Source organism: Esox lucius, chromosome 18 (assembly GCF_011004845.1).
Source record: "Esox lucius isolate fEsoLuc1 chromosome 18, fEsoLuc1.pri, whole genome shotgun sequence".
NCBI lineage: Eukaryota > Metazoa > Chordata > Actinopteri > Esociformes > Esocidae > Esox > Esox lucius.
Window position 1 is genome coordinate 3,925,643 of NC_047586.1, and position 22,041 is coordinate 3,947,683.

The 22,041-nt window shown below is 45.1% G+C and overlaps 1 protein-coding gene across 14 annotated transcripts in view; it reads left to right on the forward strand.

Annotated features, from left to right (window-relative positions):
* Nucleotides 1–22,041, forward strand: part of LOC105024897 (ELKS/Rab6-interacting/CAST family member 1) — a 254,096-nt gene that overhangs the window by 27,177 nt on the left and 204,878 nt on the right. For 11 of the 14 annotated variants that reach the window (XM_034287688.1, XM_029114443.2, XM_034287690.1 and 8 more), the window contains exons 4-6: nt 7,176–7,340; nt 9,618–9,744; nt 11,156–11,283. In XM_034287688.1, the coding sequence (XP_034143579.1) occupies nt 7,176–7,340; nt 9,618–9,744; nt 11,156–11,283 (420 nt within the window). Of the gene's footprint in view, nt 1–3,956; nt 4,453–4,793; nt 5,675–6,864; nt 6,974–7,175; nt 7,341–9,617; nt 9,745–11,155; nt 11,284–22,041 lie in introns of those variants that run through there. The other 3 variants (XM_034287694.1, XM_034287693.1, XM_034287695.1) reach the window with 3 other exon arrangements.

Sequence of the window (22,041 nt, forward strand, 5' to 3'; positions counted from 1 at the left end):
TAGTGCTTGATGGTTTTTGCGACTGCACTTGGGGACACATTCAAAGTTCTCGCAATTTTCCGGACTGACTGACCTTCATTTGTTAAAGTAATGATGGCCACTTGTTTCTGTTTACTTAGCTGATTGGTTCTTGCCATAATATGAATTAGAACAGTTGTCCAATAGGGCTGTCGGTTGTGTATCATCCTGACTTCTGCACAACACTGATGGTCCCAACCCCATTAATAAGGAAAAATATTCCACTAATTAACCCTGACAAGGCACACCTGTGAAGTGAAAACCATTTCAGGTGACTACCTCATGAAGCTCATTGAGAGAACACCAAGGGTTTGCAGCGCTATCAAAAAAGCAAAGGGTGGCTACTTTGAGGAATCAAAAATATAAGACATGTTTTCAGTTATTTCACACTTTTTTGTTAAGTACATAATTCCACATGTGTTCATTCATAGTTTTGATGCCTTCAGTGAGAATCTACAATGTAAATAGTCATGAAAATAAAGAAAACGCATTGAATGAGAAGGTGTGTCCAAACTTTTGGCCTGTACTGTATACATATATATATATATTTGTGTGTGTGTGTGTGTGTGTAGGGGTAAGCCCTTTGTATTTTATTCTGTAGAGAGTGTGGTGGTAGTTTGTGTGTGTGTGTGTGTGTGTGTGTGTGTGGGGGGGGGGGGGGGGGTCCTGGTTGCTGTTTTGCTGATGGGGCATTTCAGACAAGTTACAGTGCCAGTAGAACTTCTATATCCCTGTCAACTCTTTGGTTGTTTGGTTGTTTCAGTGCCTCTTTTTCGATGAATCTATGTACCATTCTCTATGCATTTTTCTTGTATTATCGTGTGTTAGAATTCTGTAGCAAAAATTGAAAACGGATGTCTACACCCCTTTTTGTAAGAAAAATCTTAAATCAGCTCAAGTGCAACAATTGCCCAGAAAATCACACGCTAAGTTTATTTGCCTTGTCATTGTCCAGTACTGGGGATCTTGTCAAGATGGAGGGGGGAAATTAATGGAGCAATGGACAAAAAAGTCCTTGAGGAATCCCACTGTCCTCTGCTCAAAGGAAGCTCAAGTGTGTGACGGAAGTTCACACTTCAGTTCAACTTGTGAAAGACCCAAAACACACAGATGAAGCTATGGTAGACTGGCTTGAGTAAAAACAAAGAAATGTCCTTGAGTGGGCCGGACAGAGCTCTGACCTAAATCCAATTGGAGATGTGGCATGACAAAAAGAGTGCTGCTTATTGAAACTCCCTAAGGAACTTGACAGAGGTCGAATGGTTTTGTAATGAAGATTTATTGAATATTATCAAATCTTGGTGTGCACGGGGGTTGAGACCTACCATACCACAACGGACTGACAGCTGTAATAACTGTCTAAGGTGCTTCCACCACGTTTTAACTCTGAGGGGGTGGAGCAGTGTCCAATTATGACATTTGTTTTGTATCCTCTATTCGAATAGGAAATGCCCTTTAAAAGTGTGTGTGGTGCGTGGATGTGAAGACAAACTGTAGATGAAATGCTTCCACTCTGACACTCGAATTGTTTGGTGAGAAAGGTAATGCTCCGGCTGTCACAACCTTAGGGGCTGTGATTGGACGGCTGTTCTCCGGGTACCGCCTCCCGGCCGTGTTCAATGTCCCGCCCCCTGCTGAATCGCAGACAGAACACACAGTCCAGCTGGGCAGACTAGCCACAAGCTATTGTTAGCTACTGGGTAATAATAGCCAACCGCTGAGCAGAGGGGTTGCAGTGCAGTGTTTATCGGGTGGTTGAGTCCCACGTGGATCAGACTTGTTTTTCCTCTAGACTTTGGTACAACCGCAGTGGATTTAACAATGACTGACATTTGGCTTCGGGAGGTTACAAATACAAGGACTTAGCAGGATGTCTCAGACGTTGGTCCTCCTATTCTGTTCCGTGGTGCAGGAGGCCTGCTGTTAGCCTCCTCCTGTTAGCCTCCTCCTGTTAGCCTCCTGCTGTTAGCCTCCAACTGTTAGCCTCCTCTGTTAGGCTGCAATTGTTTGTGTCCGTTTGTCAATCCATCTCCGTCATTCCCTCTCCGTTATTCCCTCTCCACCAGTCCCTCTCCATCTGTCTGTTTGCTGACCCAGCCTGTCATCTGAGGGATTTTGTGGTCTCTGGGGAAGAACACCCCATTACTGTCCAGTCTCAACCCCTTCTACAAAAGTCATGCATCCCTGCCTGGTAACATCAGTGTCAGCACGCTGCGTCCTGGGCCAACGTTTATTTTATGTATTTTTCTTAAGTGCTAAAACGCTCACCTCTGCATAAATGACACCAGTTGCTTTGGGCTGGAGACAGAATCCTGATCTGTGTGTTTCATACAGCCTGGTGTTAGTTACTGGAGAGATGGGGATTGTGTTGGAGGGATGGCGTTGGGGGGATGGCGTTGGGGGGATGGCGTTGGGGGGATGGCGTTGAGGGGATGGCATTGGGGGGATTGCGTTGGGGGGATGGAGTTGAGGGGATGGCATTGGGGGGATGGCGTTGAGGGGATGGCGTTGGGAGGATTGCGTTGGGGGGATGGCGTTGAGGGGATGGCGTTGGGGGGATGGCGTTGAGGGGATGGCGTTGGGGGGATGGCGTTGAGGGGATGGCGTTGGGGGGATGGCGTTGGGGATTTGGGCCTTGTCTTTTTATTAATCACTCCTCTTTTTCTATCTCGTTTCCCTCTCTCTATTCACTCATCTCCTCTCTTTTTTGTATCTTCTCCCTCTCCATCTCCTGCATCACCCTCTCTTTTTTCTCTTTCTTTTAATTTCCTGTCTTTCTTTCTGATCTTCCCTCTTTCTACTCAGACTCTATCTGTCTGCCTGTCTGCCTTTCAGTCTGTCTGTCTGTCTGCCTTTCAGTCTGTCTGTCTGTCTGTCTTCCAGTCTGTCTGTCTGCCTTCCAGTCTGTCTGCCTTTCTGTCTGTCTGTCTGTCTGTCTGTCTCTGACTGTCTGCCTGTCTGTCTATTTGTCTTTCTCTCTGTTCACTAAAATGTCAGCACCATGCACTCTAGAAAGGCTGTAGATATGTGTGACTGTAATTTATGTATGTTTGTGTTATGTGTGTGTGTTGTGCGTCGGTTGTTTGTGTGTGTGTGTGTGTGACGCTGTCATTGAGATGGGGGCCACTGGGGGAGTCATGTTGCTCTATGAATCAGCACTGCTGGGGGGAGGGGTGGGGAGGGGGAATGAACAAGGAGATGGGGAGATGGGAGGAGAAATAGAGGGAGGGTTTTAAAAGGAGGAGGAGTAGAGATGGTCCCACATTCCTTCTCAGTGACTGACCCCCAGTCTTAAATATATTCTGTCTGCCTGTCTGTCTGCCTGTCTGTCTGTCTGCCTGTGTGTCTGTGTGTCTGTCTGCCTGTGTGTCTCTGTCTGTCTGTCTGTCTGCCTGTCTGTCTGTCTCTCCCTGTCTTTCTGTTTGTCCTACATTCCCGTCTGTATTCTCCTTCTGGCCTAGTCCCAGCTGCTTCTATCTATAGCAGTGGTTTACACAAATACTAGTCTAGTGGTTCCCATGTCAGTTACCTCAGGCCTTGTCAGAGCCCAGAGGAAGCGCCAGTTGCACATGGCTCTGCCCGCCGGCCAAGTGCACTGATGCGGCTGTCTGTCCATTCAGGCTCCGTGGCGCAGCAGGCTCACCAGGGGGACTGACAGGCTGCTTCGAGGCCACTGCTACTGCTCTGGGAATCCCATACGCTGTATCTCTTTCCCAGCACATACACACTTACACACACAAACACACACAGACACACTGACACACACACAGACACACTTACACGCATATACACACTTACACACACAGGCACACTTACACACACAGACCCCCAGACACACACACACAGACCCCCAGACACACATACATACTTACACACACAGACACACTTACACACACACACACACACTTACAGACACACTTACACACACACACACCCACACACTTACAGACACACTTACACACACACACACACACAGAACAAGACTCGAAGCCCACAGAGACAAACATAGAATCAGACGTCTCCATTGACCTCTCCAAGGGCTGTATAACTAGAGCCCCTGTAAGATTTCCTCGCTTTAAAATGTATGTCTAACAAAATATAAATACAGGTCCGGACATTAAAACATCAAGAAGGAGGAAAGTCAATGAGGGGAAAAAAATGAATTAGGAAGATGAAATGAAGCAACACGAAACAGGCAGCAACATTAAAGGGAAAACAACAAGGCGGTCGTGAACACGCCGTCCCACGTGCTTGAATCACAGCCCCCCGGGCCGATGCGAGGCGTGGTGCTGACGTCAGACCTCCATGTCAGAATGCATCATTCACTCAGGTTTAGTCAACTCCGGCCCAGCGGCCCTGATATGGAGTGGGTTACACTGATGTCCGGGCGCCAAGTTTCATCACTGAGTCTGACGGATCGCCTACAGCATCGACGTGAGCCCCTTATAACGACCTCACGTGCACACCTGGGTAGGATTAACCAGCACCTTGCCAGGGTTAACGAGCACCTGGGCATTGTTAATGAGCACCTGGCCAGGGTTAACAAGAACCTGGGCACGTGTAACAAGTGCATGGACAGGGTTAACACGCTCCTGGCCAGGGTTAACGAGCACCTGGACAGGGCTAACAAGCTCCTGGACATGGTTAACGAGCTCCTGGGCATGGTTAACGAGCTCCTGGGCATGGTTAACCAGCTCCTGGACAGGGTTAACACGCTCCTGGACAGGGTTAACACGCTCCTGGGCATGGTTAACCAGCTCCTGGACAGGGTTAACACGCTCCTGGACATGGTTAACACGCTCCTGGCCAGGGTTAACGAGCACCTGGACAAGGCTAACAAGCTCCTGGCCAGGGTTAACGAGCACCTGGGCATGGTTAACGAGCCAGTGCCCAGGATTCTGATAGGCTCTCCTCGGGTTGAATGGTTAAATCGAACGTCTCAGATGAGAGATAGACGGCTTTGCAAGTTAGGAGGAGTGAGACTGTCAGGGTTAGAGACCCTTGTCGGCTGTGTGAAAGAGAGAGAGAGTGTGTGTATGAGTGAGTGTGTGTGTGTTAATTCATCTGACTTATCGCTAGCCGTCGGAAGATATCTTGTGACAGTCTCCTGATTGGTCCTGTCCCTTCCGCAAAATATCTTGTGACAGTCTCCTGATTGGTCCTGTCCCTTCCACCCATACGTGGTGATCAGAGGGAAATCAGGCCTTCTGTTTCCTGTCTGTCACCCAGCTCAGGACATGGAAGCATAATCTGTGTGGACGTTTGACCTGCATGCTGTATATACAGTATATTACAGGGGAAAACATTTTTTTTAACTGTGTTTCGGTCTCTTTCATTCTTCCTACCTTTCATTCTGTCTTCTGCCGTCTGTCTGTGCCTGCTCCTCTCCTGTTCTTCTCATCTTCATCATAATCATCATGCACCTGTGTAACTCAGAGCACAAACAATGCCACGTCGTCCTTCCTCCTGCCCTGTCTCTCTTTCCTTTCTCCGCCTCATCTTCTTCATCCTGCTGATTCATGTTCGGTGCAGGGAGTATGATAGCATCTTTACTGCCTTGGTCTTTTTTAATCTCTCCCTCACTCTATTCTCTTTCCTGGTATGGGTCTTTCTTTCATTGGGTCGTAATGCCACTGGGCATGAAAGTCAACTCAGGGTGAGAAATGATCGCTTCTGCCGTGGTAGGGAAGGAGTGTGTGTGGGTCTATTTGGTGTGTGTTTGGGATGTGTTTGTGAAGTATTTGATGTGTGTCTGAGATGTGTATTGTGTGTGTTTGGTATGTGTTTGGTGTGTGTTTGGGATGTGTTTGTGGGGATGAGGCTATATGTTTGTAATGGCAGGGGACACCACTGTTGGAAATGTTGCTTGTTAATAACTCATATCTTAAATTGTTAATTTCTTAATTAATCTTTGGAGGCCCCATGCCATGGTTTGATTTGAAGTAACCTGGTGTTTAAAAATCTTTCATATTATGTCAGTATAAAATATAGTTATTTAATTAGGGGTTGGGGTTAGTTTGGGGTTGGGGTTAGTTGGGAATTGGGTTTAGTTAAGGGTTGGGGTTAGTTGGGCATGGGGGTTAGTTTGGGGTTGGGGTTAGTTGGGTGCTGGAGTTAGTTGGGCATTGGGGTTAGTTCGGGGTTGGGGTTAGTTGGGGATTGGGGTTAGTTGGGCATTGGGGTTAGTTCGGGGTTGGGGTTAGTTGGGGGTAGTTGGGTGCTGGGGTTAGTTGGGAATTGGGGTTAGGTAGGGGTTGGGGGTGTGGTTGGGGTTAGTTGGGCATTGGGGTTAGTTAGGGGTTAGTTGGGAGTGGGGTTAGTTGGGGGTGGGGTTAGTTGGGGAATGGGGTTAGTTGGCGAATGGGGCTGGTTAAGGATTGGGGAATGGGGTTATCATTTTGGGCTTTTGCTCTTCCTCTCATCCTTATCTCCTCCTGTCTTTTCCTGGGTATCTGTGCCCTGGTCTGTTCTAACCGGTCCTGTGTGGGTTGATGTGTTTTAGAAAAACTGACTGTAGTGACACACACAGATGGCTAATGTTGCTTGGTAACCGGGTCGCCTGTGGAATCAAGGCACACTGCCCCCTCAGTGCCGAGAGAAAGAGAGAGAGAGAAGGGGGGGGGGGGTCAATGGAGAGAAAGTGAGGGAGAGATAGGGAACAGAGAGTGTGAGACTGAGGTAAGAAAGAGAGTGAGAGATGATATTGAGAGAGTAACCGAGAGGGAAAAGACAGATGGAAAGAGACAGGGAGGGAGGGAGGGAGGGAGGAGGGGAGGGAGGGAGGGGGGTGAAAATGGTCAGGCTTGGTGAACTGTAAATTATACCAAAAGCCGACAGGAAGACCTCCAATGGCCCCCGTCTGTTAGCTGATTGCAGGTGGCTGTTGGAGTCCTGGATACTAATATTAACGCGTGTGAATTTCCAAGGCCTTAGACACGTAACGGAGGGACACTGGGTCAGTTGTGAATGCTTGATATACCACAGCTTCCAGCCAATCACAATCCAAGACTTCAGAGTACCCAATATACGTATAGTAATTGCCAAAGTTTCCCTGTAACTGAGCAGACACAGACACCACTTGATTCCTTGATGGTCAACTTGTTGATGTTACTCCTTTACTAATCACGGTTCCCATCTGTCCTCCTGTTTCCGGCCAGCATCTCCAGATGACCGTTCAGGCTCTGCAGGACGAGCTGAGGATCCAGAGAGATCTGAACCAGTTGTTCCAGCAGGACTGTGGCGGAGGCCGTCCTGGAGAACCGCTGTCTTATGAACCCACGGAGGAGAACTTCCACCGGCTCCACGCCGAGCACGAACGACAGGTCAGGTCCACATGCATATATCAGAACTGCTTTCATCTGCTATGTTTGCGCATACCCACAATTTACTGGGGGTTAGGGGTTTAGGGTTATGGGTTAGATGGTTTAGGGTTATGGGTTAGGTGGTTTAGGGTTATGGGTTAGATGGTTTAGGGTTATGGGTTAGGGGTTTAGGGTTATGGGTTAGGGGTTTAGGGTTATGGGTTAGGGGTTTAGGGTTATGGGTTAGGTGGTTTAGGGTTATGGGTTAGGGGTTTAGGGTTATGGGTTAGGTGGTTTAGGGTTATGGGTTAGGTGGTTTAGGGTTATGGTTTAGGTGGTTTAGGGTTATGGGTTAGGTGGTTTAGGGTTAGTGGTTTAGGGTTAGGTGGTTAGGGGTTAGGGGTTAGAGCAGAGGCGTTGCTAGGACCACAATACATTTGTGGCTTTGCCCGCCCCCCACCCCCTGGGACAGGAAGTACAGGGTTTTGAATGAGCATGAGGAAAATGTTGATGTAAACGCTAGTGGCCTACATGTCTACATTGTCATGCTGATGCTTCTTTAATTTGAATGACGGCCAAGTGAACTACTGGATATAAATAAAAAGTGACTGAATCAAACCTGCAGGCCAGAGATGTTTCTGTTGTGGGAGACATGGGAGGAGTTGAGGGAGACCATGTTTTTAGAATGCACAACCGGAAAGCAGATGCTGTTGTTTAGTAAAGAAGTGTAAAGTTTTCTGAAATTGGTTTTCATCAGAAAGATGAAGGCCACAATGGTTGAATTGTCCTTCTGTGGGTAGAGACACGTCCAGGTGTGGACATTCTTTGTAGCAGGTGGTTGTTCAGACGTCAGTTGATTAGTAATGCATATTAATTATTAATGAATATACTAATTATAATTTAATAATGACACTGGAATATTATTATTATTATTGAATTATGCTTTAATACACCGATCAGCCATATCATTATGACCACTGACAGGTGAAGTGAATAACACTGATAATATCGTTATCATGGCACCTGTCATTGGGTTGGATATATTAGGCAGCAAGTGAACATTTTGTCCTCAACATTAATGCGTTAGAAGCAGGAAAAATGGGCAAGTGTAAGGATCTTAGGGACTTCGACAAGGGCCAAACTGTGATGGCTAGACGACTGGGTCAGAACATCTCCAAAACTGCAGCGGTCAGTACCTATCAAAAGTGGTCCAAGGAAGTTAAAGCGGTGAACCGGTGACAGGGACATGGGTGGCCAAGGACCATTGATGCATGTGGGGAGTGAAGGCTGGCCCGTGAGGTCCGATCCAACAGACGAGCTACTGTAGCTCACATTGCTGAAAAGGTTAATGCTGGTTCTGATAGAAAGATGTCAGAACACAGTGCATCACAGTTTGTTGCGGATGGGGCTGCGTAGCCCCAGACCAGTCAGGGTGCCCATGCTGACCCCTGTCCACTGCCGAAAGCGCCTACAATGGGTACGTGAGTATCAATCCTGGACCATGGAGCAATAGAAAAAGGTGGCCTGGTCTGATGAATCATGTTTCCCTTTACATATCTTGGAGGTCCGGGGGCGTGTGCGTCGCTTATCTGGAGAACACATGGCACCAGGATGCACTATGGGAAGGAGGCAAGCCGGTGGAGGCAGTGTGATGCTTTGGGCAATGTTCTGCTGGGAAACCTTGGGTCCTGCCATTCATGTGGATGTTACTTTGACACGTACCACCTACCTGAGCATTGTTGCAGACCATGTGCACCCTTTCATGGCAACGGTATTCCCTGATGGCATTGGCATCTTTCAGCAGGATAATGCGCCCTGCCACAAATCAAAAATGGTTTAGGAATGGTTTGAGGAACACACCAACAAATTCAAGGTGTTGACTTGGCCTCCAAATTCCCCAGATCTCAATCCAGTCAAGCCTCTGTGGGATGTGCTGGAACAACAAGTCCGATCCATGGAGGCCCCACCTCGCAACTTGCAGGACTGCTAACGTCTTGGTGCCAGATACCACAGCACACCTTCATAGGTCTAGTGGAGTCCATGCCTCGACGGGTCAGGGCTGTTTTTGTGGCAAAAGGGGGACCTACACAATTTTAGGCAGGTGGTCATCATGTCATGGCTTATCGGTGTACAATAATAACAGTAATATAATAATGACCCTGAAATATGAGCTGTTTATTAGATTTTTATTAAAATAATTTACAAAGAAAATATAAAACCATTGTGGTTGTTATTATTATGTACATTATTAAGAATATTCATTTGGATCAAGTTAACTGACCTGACTGTGACCTTCAGGCCAAAGAGTTGTTCCTCTTGAGGAAGACCCTGGAGGAGATGGAACTGAGAATCGACACCCAGAAACAGACGCTGGGGGCCAGGGATGAGTCCATCAAGAAACTACTGGAAATGCTGCAGAGCAAAGGTACACACACAAACATACACACAAACATACACACAAACACACACAACAAGATTGTTGATTTAAAGATGTTCATTGCTGTTGGTAGCGAACTTTGAATTTAATCATTGCAAGGTTATCCAGGCCATCGTCCGCTTGTTATGAATCAATGGACGTTTTGGGGATGAGCTGGTGTTTAGGGAGTGATATGAGGGGCTGGTGTTTAGGGGGGGTTATAGGGCTGGTGTTTAGGGGGGGTTATAGGGCTGGTGTTTAGGGGGTGTTATAGGGCTGGTGTTTAGGGGGGGTTATAGGGCTGGTGTTTAGGGGGGGTTATAGGGCTGGTGTTTAGGGGGTGTTATAGGGCTGGTGTTTAGGGGGGGTTATAGGGCTGGTGTTTAGGGGGGGTTATAGGGCTGGTGTTTAGGGGGGGTTATAGGGCTGGTGTTTAGGGGGTGTTATAGGGCTGGTGTTCAGGGGGGGTTATAGGGCTGGTGTTTGGGGGGGTTATAGGGCTGGTGTTTGGGGGGGTTATAGGGCTGGTGTTTAGGGGGGGTTATAGGTCTGGTGTTTGGGGGGTTATAGGGCTGGTGTTTGGGGGTGTTATAGGGCTGGTGTTTAGGGGGTGTTATAGGGCTGGTGTTTAGGGGGGGTTATAGGGCTGGTGTTTGGGGGGGTTATAGGGCTGGTGTTTAGGGGGTGTTATAGGGCTGGTGTTTGGGGGGGTTATAGGGCTGGTGTTTAGGGGGTGTTATAGGGCTGGTGTTTAGGGGGGTTTATAGGGCTGGTGTTTGGGGGGGTTATAGGGCTGGTGTTTGGGGGGGTTATAGGGCTGGTGTTTAGGGGGGGTTATAGGTCTGGTGTTTGGGGGGTTATAGGGCTGGTGTTTGGGGGTGTTATAGGGCTGGTGTTTAGGGGGTGTTATAGGGCTGGTGTTTAGGGGGGGTTATAGGGCTGGTGTTTGGGGGGGTTATAGGGCTGGTGTTTAGGGGGTGTTATAGGGCTGGTGTTTGGGGGGGTTATAGGGCTGGTGTTTGGGGGGGTTATAGGGCTGGTGTTTAGGGGGTGTTATAGGGCTGGTGTTTAGGGGGGGTTATAGGGCTGGTGTTTGGGGGGGTTATAGGGCTGGTGTTTGAAAAGTCTCCTCCATTCGCCAGTCAAATCGGCAGACCATTTCAAAGATCAGCGCCTCCCCCGGGGCTTATCTGGAAATTCAAGAAATGATCATCAACATTTAATCAACTTCCGTTGGCAGCATGATGTCTGGGTACACGTTCCGTCTGATGTCCTGTGTCCCCTCGATAATGTCTGCCGATGCTCAAGTCCTCGAATGAAACACAACTAATAACGTGCACGGCATACACCACCACATTCAGCTCTCACACACACACACACACACACACACACAACCAAACCACTGTGCCGTGTGTTCTAGGGTTGTCAGCGAAGGCCACGGAGGAGGACCATGAGAGGACCAGGAGGTTGGCGGAGGCGGAGATGCACATCCACCACCTGGACGGCCTGCTGGAGCAGAAGGACAAGGAGACCAGCTCCCTACGAGAGGTGAGAGCACGTCTGTCTGTGTGTGTGTGTGTGTGTGATCCAGGTGGAACAATGCGTATCGGGAACAGAGGTCCCCACATAGATGGGCGAAACCTGGAAAATAGGTCCCCACAGGGGGTTTTAGCCGGTCTGGGAAAGGGTTATTTCTTTCTGTTTATGGGTTAGGTTTATGTTGAAACTCATGATTGGGGCAAGTGTTGGAATTGAGGCTACTTTTAGGGTTAGGTTAAGTTTAGGCGGAATGGCTAAGTTATTGAGGTTAACTTTTAAGTTAGAGTAAGTGGTTAGGGTTAGGATAAGTGGAATGTGGGAATGTCTGAGGGAGTGGGCATGAGGGAAGGGACAGGAAGTAGTGTTCCGTCAGTGTTTTCACCAGGTCAACGCTGCAGTGCTAGCCACATTCCAGACAACATTCCTGTCCAACCTCCCGACGGCTGTAAACCGACACTGTAGACGTGAAGGGATATTTGCAGTTATTTTCAATTCAGCCCTGATTTTCTACTTATTTTAGTCATGTAGCATCGTCCAGACACATTTTACAGGTCAAAGTTCCTTCCCTTGGGTTGGCCTAGTCACTCGCAGGGTCCCTTGGTCCAGAAGAGACCAGCCAGACATGCAGACAGGGCGTGACCTCAGGGAAGCTACTTATAAAATCAGATTAAACAAAAGACACCTAGCGGGCACTTTGTGGACTGTGAAGAGACAAAGACCTTATTATGCATGACGTATTATATTGTCCTGTGGGGATATGATCTTGTACTCCTGCGTCTGATTTCTGTCTGACCCCCAAGAACTGGAATGGCATCCTAGGTGTGTGCTAATTGGGTCAGAAGAAATAATCCTACAATACTGTATACAACTTTGAAAGAGATAGCTATTTGCACTGTTAAAATTATGAAATTAAAATAAAAAATGAAGGTGAAATGACCTCACCATAATGCTTGTGTTAGTGTAAATAGCCTGGTGTTTTGATGTTGACATGAATACATAGCCCACTAAGAATTCAGAGGGCTGTAAAGTTTTGGGGGAGTTGGTCAGCTAGCACTCTTATGTCGCAAGAATGCAACTTTCTCAGACAAAGAAGATTAGTAATGCTTAGCAAATATATTAATTATGCATTTAAAGACACAGTCCGAGACTGTTGTAAATAATAAAAACTTTTTTGAAACTCAAATTTCTAGCTGGATGCGTAAAGTGTGTGCATAAAACTAGCTACAAGTTGAATCAATATCAACCTCAGGTTGCCATGAAATTCCAAGTTTGAAAGTGTGTGGTTTTGACGTGCCACATCCATGACACAGTATGTGTTTTTATACCCTTATATATGCAGTGGCCAAAAATACTAGAATGCAAGATGTCACACAGACAGTTTGCACAAAGCGTGTCATGAGCCAGTCAGAAAATACAAAATTATTAGAGAGAAAGAGCGAGAGGAGAGAAGGAGCGGGAAGAAAGAGGGAGAATTAGCATTGATAGGTCGGAAATCATCCTTTTCTCTTCCGCCCCATATGTCTGTCTTCGCTCCCTCCATTCTTCCAGCACAGCCCTCGACTAACTCCAACACTCAGCTATCCGTTCTTTCCTCATACCTTGTTCAGCATTCTAGTCAGGCAGTAGCACGGACACCCGTAACCTCCTTCCACCTAAGAGCAACTTTAGGACCACTCTGACATCTAGTGGGAAGAAGATGAATTGATTGTGTCTTTCCAGTACCAACAGGTACCTACCAATGCCATGGACATATTCTCTCATACATATTCTGCAGATGGATTAACATTATACTTAGTGCTTTGTGTCTTCAGGAAGCATATCTCCTGAATGCTATAAATGACGCTTTATGGCCAAAATGTGATACTGATGACTCAGTGTCAGACAATATCTGATCAAAAAGCTCTCTCCTCTGCCCCGACTAACCGGACTCTTTAGGGACACAAACTTAATCCCGATGTCCACACTCACAGACTCACAGACTTTTGAAGCGCGTTCTCAGTAAGTCTGTGGGGGCTTAGGGCTGTCCCACTCTCCAATCGTCAAGTGTGCGAGGGCTCTCTGGCAGACATTTTGAGCCCTTTATGCGCCCTTTTCGTAAGACTTCTCCGTAGATTTTGCTTGAGGGAATTGCCCACAGTTAATAGTGTTGTGACATGAAACACGGGAGGTTACCAGGGGAAGCCCGGAAGCGAGAGAAAAATCCCGGCAAACCTGCCTTATAAGAGAAGAAAGAAGAACGGTGAACAAACAAGCATGGAAGGAGCAACCTACCCTGACGTTAACATGGTTAGAAAAATAAAGGTTTGTATCTAGGTATAGACGCAAATCTCACTGATGGTTCATATAGCCTGAACTGTGTGTGATGCTGTTTTGACCAAAAATAGTACATTCATTATTGACAAATATAGATCATTATTGACAATTACCTCTTGTCAACCTAGTAGGGAAAGAGGCTGCAAGACGTTTAAATCAGGCAGTCGTTCTGTTAAGTGCCTTGGCCACGAAAGAAAGTAGAAAACGTAAAATAAAAAGTCCCAAATTCACAATAGTGTGCAACATGTTTCAGCATCATCAAGGTAACATAATAAAGTTGCAAAGTGCTGTCCCATTACTATTTGTGGCATTTAGAGCCCTTGTAGCCTCTTGCACTCAATCACTTACCAGGTGACGTCAGTTTAGTCTGTGAGGGTTCAGGGCTTAGGGTTTAGGGGGGACATTGGGACTGGGCCTTACTTAACTTAAATCAGTAGAGGCTCTCTACATTGCTGTGTGTTTAATGCAGTCTTAGGTCAGCATGCCTGGGTATTGTCGTTTCACATCAGTATGAGTGGGTTTTGTAGTTTCACATCAGTATGAGTGGGTTTTGTTGTTTCACATCAGTATGCCTGGGCATTGTAGTTTCACATCAGAAAGTGTGGGTTTTGTAGTTTCACATCAGAAAGTGTGGGTTTTGTAGTTTCACATCAGTATGCGTGGGTTTTGTAGTTTCACATCAGTATGTGTGGGTCTTGTAGTTTCTCATCGGTATGTGTGGGTCTTGTAGTTTCACTTCAGTATGCATGGGCACTGTAGTTTCACATCAGTATGCATGGGTACTATAGTTTCACATCAGTATGCGTGGGTTTTGTTGTTTCACATCAGTATGCATGGGTACTATAGTTTCACATCAGTATGCATGGGTACTATAGTTTCACATCAGTATGCGTAGGATGTGTAGTTTCACATCAGTATGCGTGGGTTTTGTAGGTTCACATCAGTATGCATGGGTACTATAGTTTCACATCAGTATGCATGGGTTTTGTAGTTTCACATCAGTATGCGTGGGTTTTGTAGTTTCACATCAGTATGCATGGGTACTATAGTTTCACATCAGTATGCGTGGGTTTTGTAGTTTCACATCAGTATGCATGGGTACTATAGTTTCACATCAGTATGCGTGGGTTTTGTAGTTTCACATCAGTATGCGTGGGTTTTGTAGTTTCACATCAGTATGCATGGGTACTATAGTTTCACATCAGTATGCATGGGTTTTGTAGTCTCACATCAGTATGCGTGGGTATTGTAGTTTCACATCAGTATGCATGGGTACTATAGTTTCACATCAGTATGCGTGGGTATTGTAGTTTCACATCAGTATGCGTGGGTATTGTATGCATGTATCAGTATGTATGGACACTAGCCTGTCCAAGTCCCGTTGACAACCGTGTCCTTAAGGTTTGACCCTGTACTGACCTTCGAGTGTTTGACTCCGTGTGGCGTAGCTCTGTTGCCTGGGGTATACCACACAGCTGGGCCACACAGAGTCAAAGCCCTTCTCCATTATATGTCTAAAAATACCATCTGCTTTGGTTCCAGTAGGAATGACTCATCTCCGTTGACCCGTTCTGAGAGAGACAGAGAGACACAGAGGTTTGCCCTTGTATGGCATTGCTGTATGTTGGACAGTCTCACTGTCCTGATGCATATGTCTGGACAGACTAATCTGAACTGAATCGGCGCTGTATGTTTGGTCACCAGTCTCACTGTCCTGACGCAAATGTCTGGAAAGACGAATCTCAATTGAGGTGTTGATAAGGCTGTTTCATTATACCAACCAAAACGTTCTGGTTCTGAAATGTTAAGTTCAAGTAGGTCCCTTCCATTTAGTTTTCTTTACTTTTGTTTGACAAGACCTAGGAACAGTGGGATTCTGTAGGAGGCAGTAGCATAGGGGGAAATTCCGGGGGGGAAAGGAAAACTTTGATTTGTTCCCCCCACCCCCACCCCTTTTCTAAAATAACAAAGGATATTTTAGAAATGTCTTTACTTTTACCGCTCAATACAATAAAACACATTTATAACCCAGCCTGCATTGAATTACATGTTACACTTTGTTAGCTAGCCATTAGCTAACTTTTACTAGCTAGCTGCATTAACATCACCCAGTGTTTGTAGCTGTTTGATTTTGAATCAGTTAGATTAGATTCAACTTTATTGTCATTGAACAAGTACAGTACAACGAAATGCAGTTAGCAAACCTCAGAACAGGGCAGAAAATGTACAACAATTAAGTATGTATATATTACAAGTGAAATGTTTAGATGTGAAATGAAGGCAAATGCAGTACAAATGGCAATACTATATGCAATGAGAGGAGCTTGCAATGCAATGTAGTTTTCCTTAGTTGGCAAGGTGACAGTGTTCGTGTCTACCGTCTGAAAGGCATTTTATGCACCTAGCTAACATTGAGTAAGTATGTTTTATGTTGGTAGGGTTCACACACAATACCTGAATTTGCAGAGCTACAGTACCGAGCAAACCGAGGGTGCAAACTAAAACAGCATCACAGCACTACGTTTGGTGTCCCAATCAGGAATAGCTCTTGAGAAAATGTAATGTAATGGTCCCCTCCAAATTGTCCCCCTGGTCAGTGGTAAAGGCATGTAGGAACAGTGGGAGCCAATAGGAGGCAGTGGTAAAGACATGTAGGAACAGTGGGAGCCAATAGGGGGCAGTGGTAAAGACATGTAGGAACAGTGAGATTCTGTAGGGGGCAGTGGTAAAGACATGTAGGAACAGTGAGATTCTGTAGGGGGCAGTGGTAAAGACGTAGGAACAGTGGGATTCTATAGGGGGTAGTGGTAAAGACATGAGGAACAGTGGGATTCTGTAGAGGGCAGTGGTAAAGACATGTAGGAACAGTGGAATTCTGTAGGGGGCAGTGGTAAAGACATGTAGGAACAGTGGGATTCTGTAGGGGGCAGTGGTAAAGACATGTAGGAACAGTGGGATTCTGTAGGGGGCAGTGGTAAAGACATGTAGGAACAGTGGGATTCTGTAGGGGGCAGTGGTAAAGACATGTAGGAACAGTGGGATTCTGTAGGGGGCAGTGGTAAAGACATGTAGGAACAGTGGGATTCTGTAGGGGGCAGTGGTAAAGACATGGAGGAACAGTGGGATTCTGTAGGGGGCAGTGGTAAAGACGTACAGTGGGATTCTGTAGGGGGCAGTGGTAAAGACATGTAGGAACAGTGGGATTCTGTAGGGGGCAGTGGTAAAGACGTAGGAACAGTGGGATTCTGTAGAGGGCAGTGGTAAAGACGTAGGAACAGTGGGATTCTGTAGGGGGCAGTGGTAAAGACATAGGAACAGTGGGATTCTGTAGGGGGCAGTGGTAAAGACATGTAGGAACAGTGGGATTCTGTAGGGGGCAGTGGTAAAGACATGTAGGAACAGTGGGATTCTGTAGGGGGCAGTGGTAAAGACATGTAGGAACAGTGGGATTCTGTAGGGGGCAGTGGTAAAGACGTAGGAACAGTGGGATTCTGTAGGGGGCAGTGGTAAAGACATGTAGGAACAGTGGGATTCTGTAGGGGGCAGTGGTAAAGACATGGAGGAACAGTGGGATTCTGTAGGGGGCAGTGGTAAAGACGTAGGAACAGTGGGATTCTGTAGGGGGCAGTGGTAAAGACATGTAGGAACAGTGGGATTCTGTAGGGGGCAGTGGTAAAGACGTAGGAACAGTGGGATTCTGTAGGGGGCAGTGGTAAAGACATGTAGGAACAGTGAGTTTCTGTAGGGGGCAGTGGAAAAGACATGTAGGAACAGTGGGATTCTGTAGGGGGCAGTGGTAAAGACATGTAGGAACAGTGGGATTCTGTAGGGGGCAGTGGTAAAGACGTAGGAACAGTGGGATTCTGTAGAGGGCAGTGGTAAAGACGTAGGAACAGTGGGATTCTGTAGGGGGCAGTGGTAAAGACATAGGAACAGTGGGATTCTGTAGGGGGCAGTGGTAAAGACATGTAGGAACAGTGGGATTCTGTAGGGGGCAGTGGTAAAGACATGTAGGAACAGTGGGATTCTGTAGGGGGCAGTGGTAAAGACATGTAGGAACAGTGGGATTCTGTAGGGGGCAGTGGTAAAGACGTAGGAACAGTGGGATTCTGTAGGGGGCAATGGTAAAGACATGTAGGAACAGTGGGATTCTGTAGAGGGCAGTGGAAAAGACATGTAGGAACAGTGGGATTCTGTAGGGGGCAGTGGTAAAGACATGAGGAACAGTGGGATTCTGTAGGGGGCAGTGGTAAAGACATGTAGGAACAGTGGGATTCTGTAGAGGGTAGTGGTAAAGACATGTAGGAACAGTGAGATTCTGTAGGGGGCAGTGGTTATGGTCACTGCATTGCTGCATCATTGTGGCCATTTTAAATCAAACCAAAATGCACAGGGACCTCATGTCTGGATTGTGGTCTGGATGTGTGGTCTAAACCAATGAACCAAGGAAGCCTGCAATACATTCTGACATTGAGATCAACAGAAGATTATGCCGATATTTATTCACTTTTATTTAATCCCAAGGGTTATTTAGATCTGCACAGGTGTAACCAATCATAAACAGTGTATGGTATATAATTAACCAACATTGTACATACTATTAACCTCTGGTAGCCTTAGACTCCATGATTTCAATCTAGTTACTCAGATTACTGAGTGAACAACAGAATGCCATTGAAGTTGCTGAAATGTGGTTCAGTGTCGTAGAGCCATGAATCCTCCCATAGACGTACATAGACCTGATCTCCCACCTCCAACTGAACTGTGATACCATTAGAGCCCATTCCATAGCCATTCCCACCAGCAATAGATGAAATGACCATCCCGTTTTTATTCAGTGATGCATGACATCTGTATTTGTCCCAATAGTGATGATGGAAAGTGAAGTGGTAGACTCCATGTACTGGTGCTGTAAAGATACCTGCAGAAGAGGAAGAACAAGGAGAGGTTAATACAGAGCTATAGACATGCAGTTGTGCTCAAAAGTTTGCATACACTCTGAGAATTAGTCCAATATAACACATATTTTATTTCTTACGGGATTCATGTTCAAATGTAGGTCGTAACAGAATCAGGATACTGTGATGGCCACTCCAGAACCTTCACCTTTTTCTGCTGTAACCACTGGAGGGTCAACTAGGCCTTTTGCTTTGGGTCATTGTTGTGCTGGAAAGTCCAAGAGTGTCCCATGCGTAACTTTCGTGCAGAAGAATGCATATTTTCTGCCAGTATTTTCTGATAACATGCTGCATTCATCTTGCCATAAATTTTCACAAGATTCCCCCGTGCCTTTAGAGCTCACACACCCCCAAAACATCAGTGAGTCACCACCATGCTTCACAGTGGGGATGATATTTTGTTCACTTTAGGCCTTGTTGACCCGTCTCCAAACATAGCGCTTATGGTTGTGACCATAAAGCTCTGTTTTGGTCTTGTCACTCCAAATTACAGTGTGCCAGAAGCTATGAGCTGTGTCAAGGTGTTCTCTGGCATATTGTAACCAGGATTTTTTATGGCATTGGTGCGGTAAAGGCTTCTTTCTGGCAACTCGACAATGCATCTAATTTTTGTTTAAGTATCGTTGTATTGTGCTCCTTAAAACCACCACAGAGAACCCTGTATTTCTCCTGAGGTTACCTGTGGGTTTTTCTTTGTATCCCAAACAATTCTTCTGGCAGTTTTGGCTGAAATCTTTCTTGGTCTACCTGACCTTGGCTTGGTACCAAGAGTGACCCAAATTTTCCACTTCTTAATTAGTGATTGAACAGTACTGACTGGCATTTGAAAGGCTTTGGATATCTTTTTATATCCTTTTCCATCTTTATAACGTTCCATTACCTTTTTACGCAGGTCATTTGACAGTTCTTTTCTGCTCCCCATGGCTCAGTTTCTAGCCTGCTCAGTGCATCCACATGAGAGCTAACAAACTCATTGACTATTTATACACAGACACTAATTGCAATTTAAAAAGCCACAGGTGTGGGAAATTCACTTTTAATTGCCATTTTCACCTGTGTGTCACCTTGTGTGTCTGTAACAAGGCCACATATTCAAGGGTATGTAAACTTTCTTTCTGTTATCATTATGATTTAAAAAGGAGCCAAACAACTATGTGATAATAAATGGCTAAATATGATCACTATCCTGAAATATAATACATGTAATTTTTTCAGTGCCAAATTGTCACAATTTCTGCCAGGGTATGCAAACTTATTAACACAATAGTGCATATTATAAGACATATTATAGTTAAACACACTAATACAGGAAGAAACTATAGTTATATACATAGAAAGGGGAGATATGACCACTTAAATGTGTGATCAAAGTTCCTACTATATAGATGTACTGTATGTCATATGTATCATAGTTCCTACTATATAGATGTACTGTATGTCATCTGTATCATAGTTCCTACTATATAGATGTACTGTATCATAGTTCCTACTATATAGATGTACTGTATGTCATCTGTATCATAGTTCCTACTATATAGATGTACTGTATGTCATATGTATCATAGTTCCTACTATATAGATGTACTGTATGTCATCTGTATCATAGTTCCTACTATATAGATGTACTGTATCATAGTTCCTACTATATAGATGTACTGTATGTCATCTGTATCATAGTTCCTACTATATAGATGTACTGTATGTCATATGTATCATAGTTCCTACTATATAGATGTACTGTATGTCATCTGTATCATAGTTCCTACTATATAGATGTACTGTATGTCATCTGTATCATAGTTCCTACTATATAGATGTACTGTATGTCATATGTATCATAGTTCCTACTATATAGATGTACTGTATGTCACCTGTATCATAGTTCCTACTATATAGATGTACTGTATGTCATCTGTATCATAGTTCCTACTATATAGATGTACTGTATGTCATCTGTATCATAGTTCCTACTATATAGATATACTGTATTAGCTTCTACTATAGATCAGGTGTCTGCATTCCTCAGCGTGTAGAGTACCTGTGTTCTGGTTGTAACCGTTGCCAATGTTGATGAAGACCTTTTTGTAGACCAGGTTTACCACAGTGTTGAAGGGTCCGTAGTTACCATCAAATCCAAATCCAGCTGAGAAGACCACCTGTTCTTTGACTGATACATGGAGCGGGAGAAGGTTTTATACTTCTAAGATGCAGTTATTATCTGTAAAATTTATCTTTACCAGAGGGGGGCAAAAAACGGAAGGTCTCTGGTGGGTTTGAGTAAAATACATATTTTATCATTTACACTTTTTTGCGACATTTGTTGTCTTCCACACCGCAGTTCTTAGATTTTAATTGTGTAAAAATTAAGAAAAATCCTTACTGATTGAGCATAGAATGCCTCCATATAAGGAAATAAATAAAGATGAGATGGTGGTGTGTGTGATCCAGGTCAGATAGATACCCAAAGGTTTGTTGGGATTTCCCCTGCAGGGGTTTGGTTCAAGGAAAAACTTACAATTGTGTGTAGTGTTAGAATTGTTCTTCATTTATGTTTATGCATTACCTGTAAGGTTATGTCTCTGCAGTATATCAGACGTAAACAAATGTCATATTATTAGGCACGCTTGTTGATTCTTTTGAGAGGATTTGTGATCATTTAAAAATAATGCCGTCCCTTATGGGATTCCACTTCGTTCTATCGTTGCAGACTCAGTGGAAGGGGCCAGTTCAGTGTCTAATTAGCCCACCACGCCCTTGGTCATTTTCACTCCCCCAGACCCTTGACATTCTATCATAATACTGAATTATATATGGTACATTGGCATTTCACTGTTGAAGGATCATAGGTGACTGTGAATATGAAGGAAAATGAAGATCAAAGTGCATTATAGAGTTACAGATTAAGTAATAAATAGGATCATAAAAAAATTATCTTACAAATATTTCCCAACAGTTAACCAGTATTCCTTCCAATAATTGATCTTGAGTTAGTGATTTTGAGTTTCATTGTTCTTTACGAAAGTATGAAATAGAACAAAATGTCAGTGTACCGTTTTTGTTCAGTAATTTGAGAGGCTTGGCAGGGGTCTGAATATTTGGGCAAGGCGGATTTGTATTTTATTTCATCTGAGTAGTGTATGGGGGGTTGTTTTTGCTGGATGCAGAAGGATCTGTCATCACTCTTATTATCTTTAAAATATCAGAATAACGGATTCAATAAATGAGGACAATGTTACCTGCATTCTCCTTCAGTTCTTCCACCTGCTTCTCACTGGTGCTCAGTCTGGTCTCAGTGTTTCTCAGCTCAATCTCTGTGGTGGTCAGTCTGGTCTCAGTGTTTCTCAGTTGCAATGCAAGACCTGTAGATATAAATAAAAAGCTGTCAGACTCTTATTTTCAGAATGTTTTCTGAACAATTGCGAACCACGTGCTTAATTAAACAATCACACATCCCCAACATGTCTTCTATTTTCTCATTAAATGTATTACATTCTAT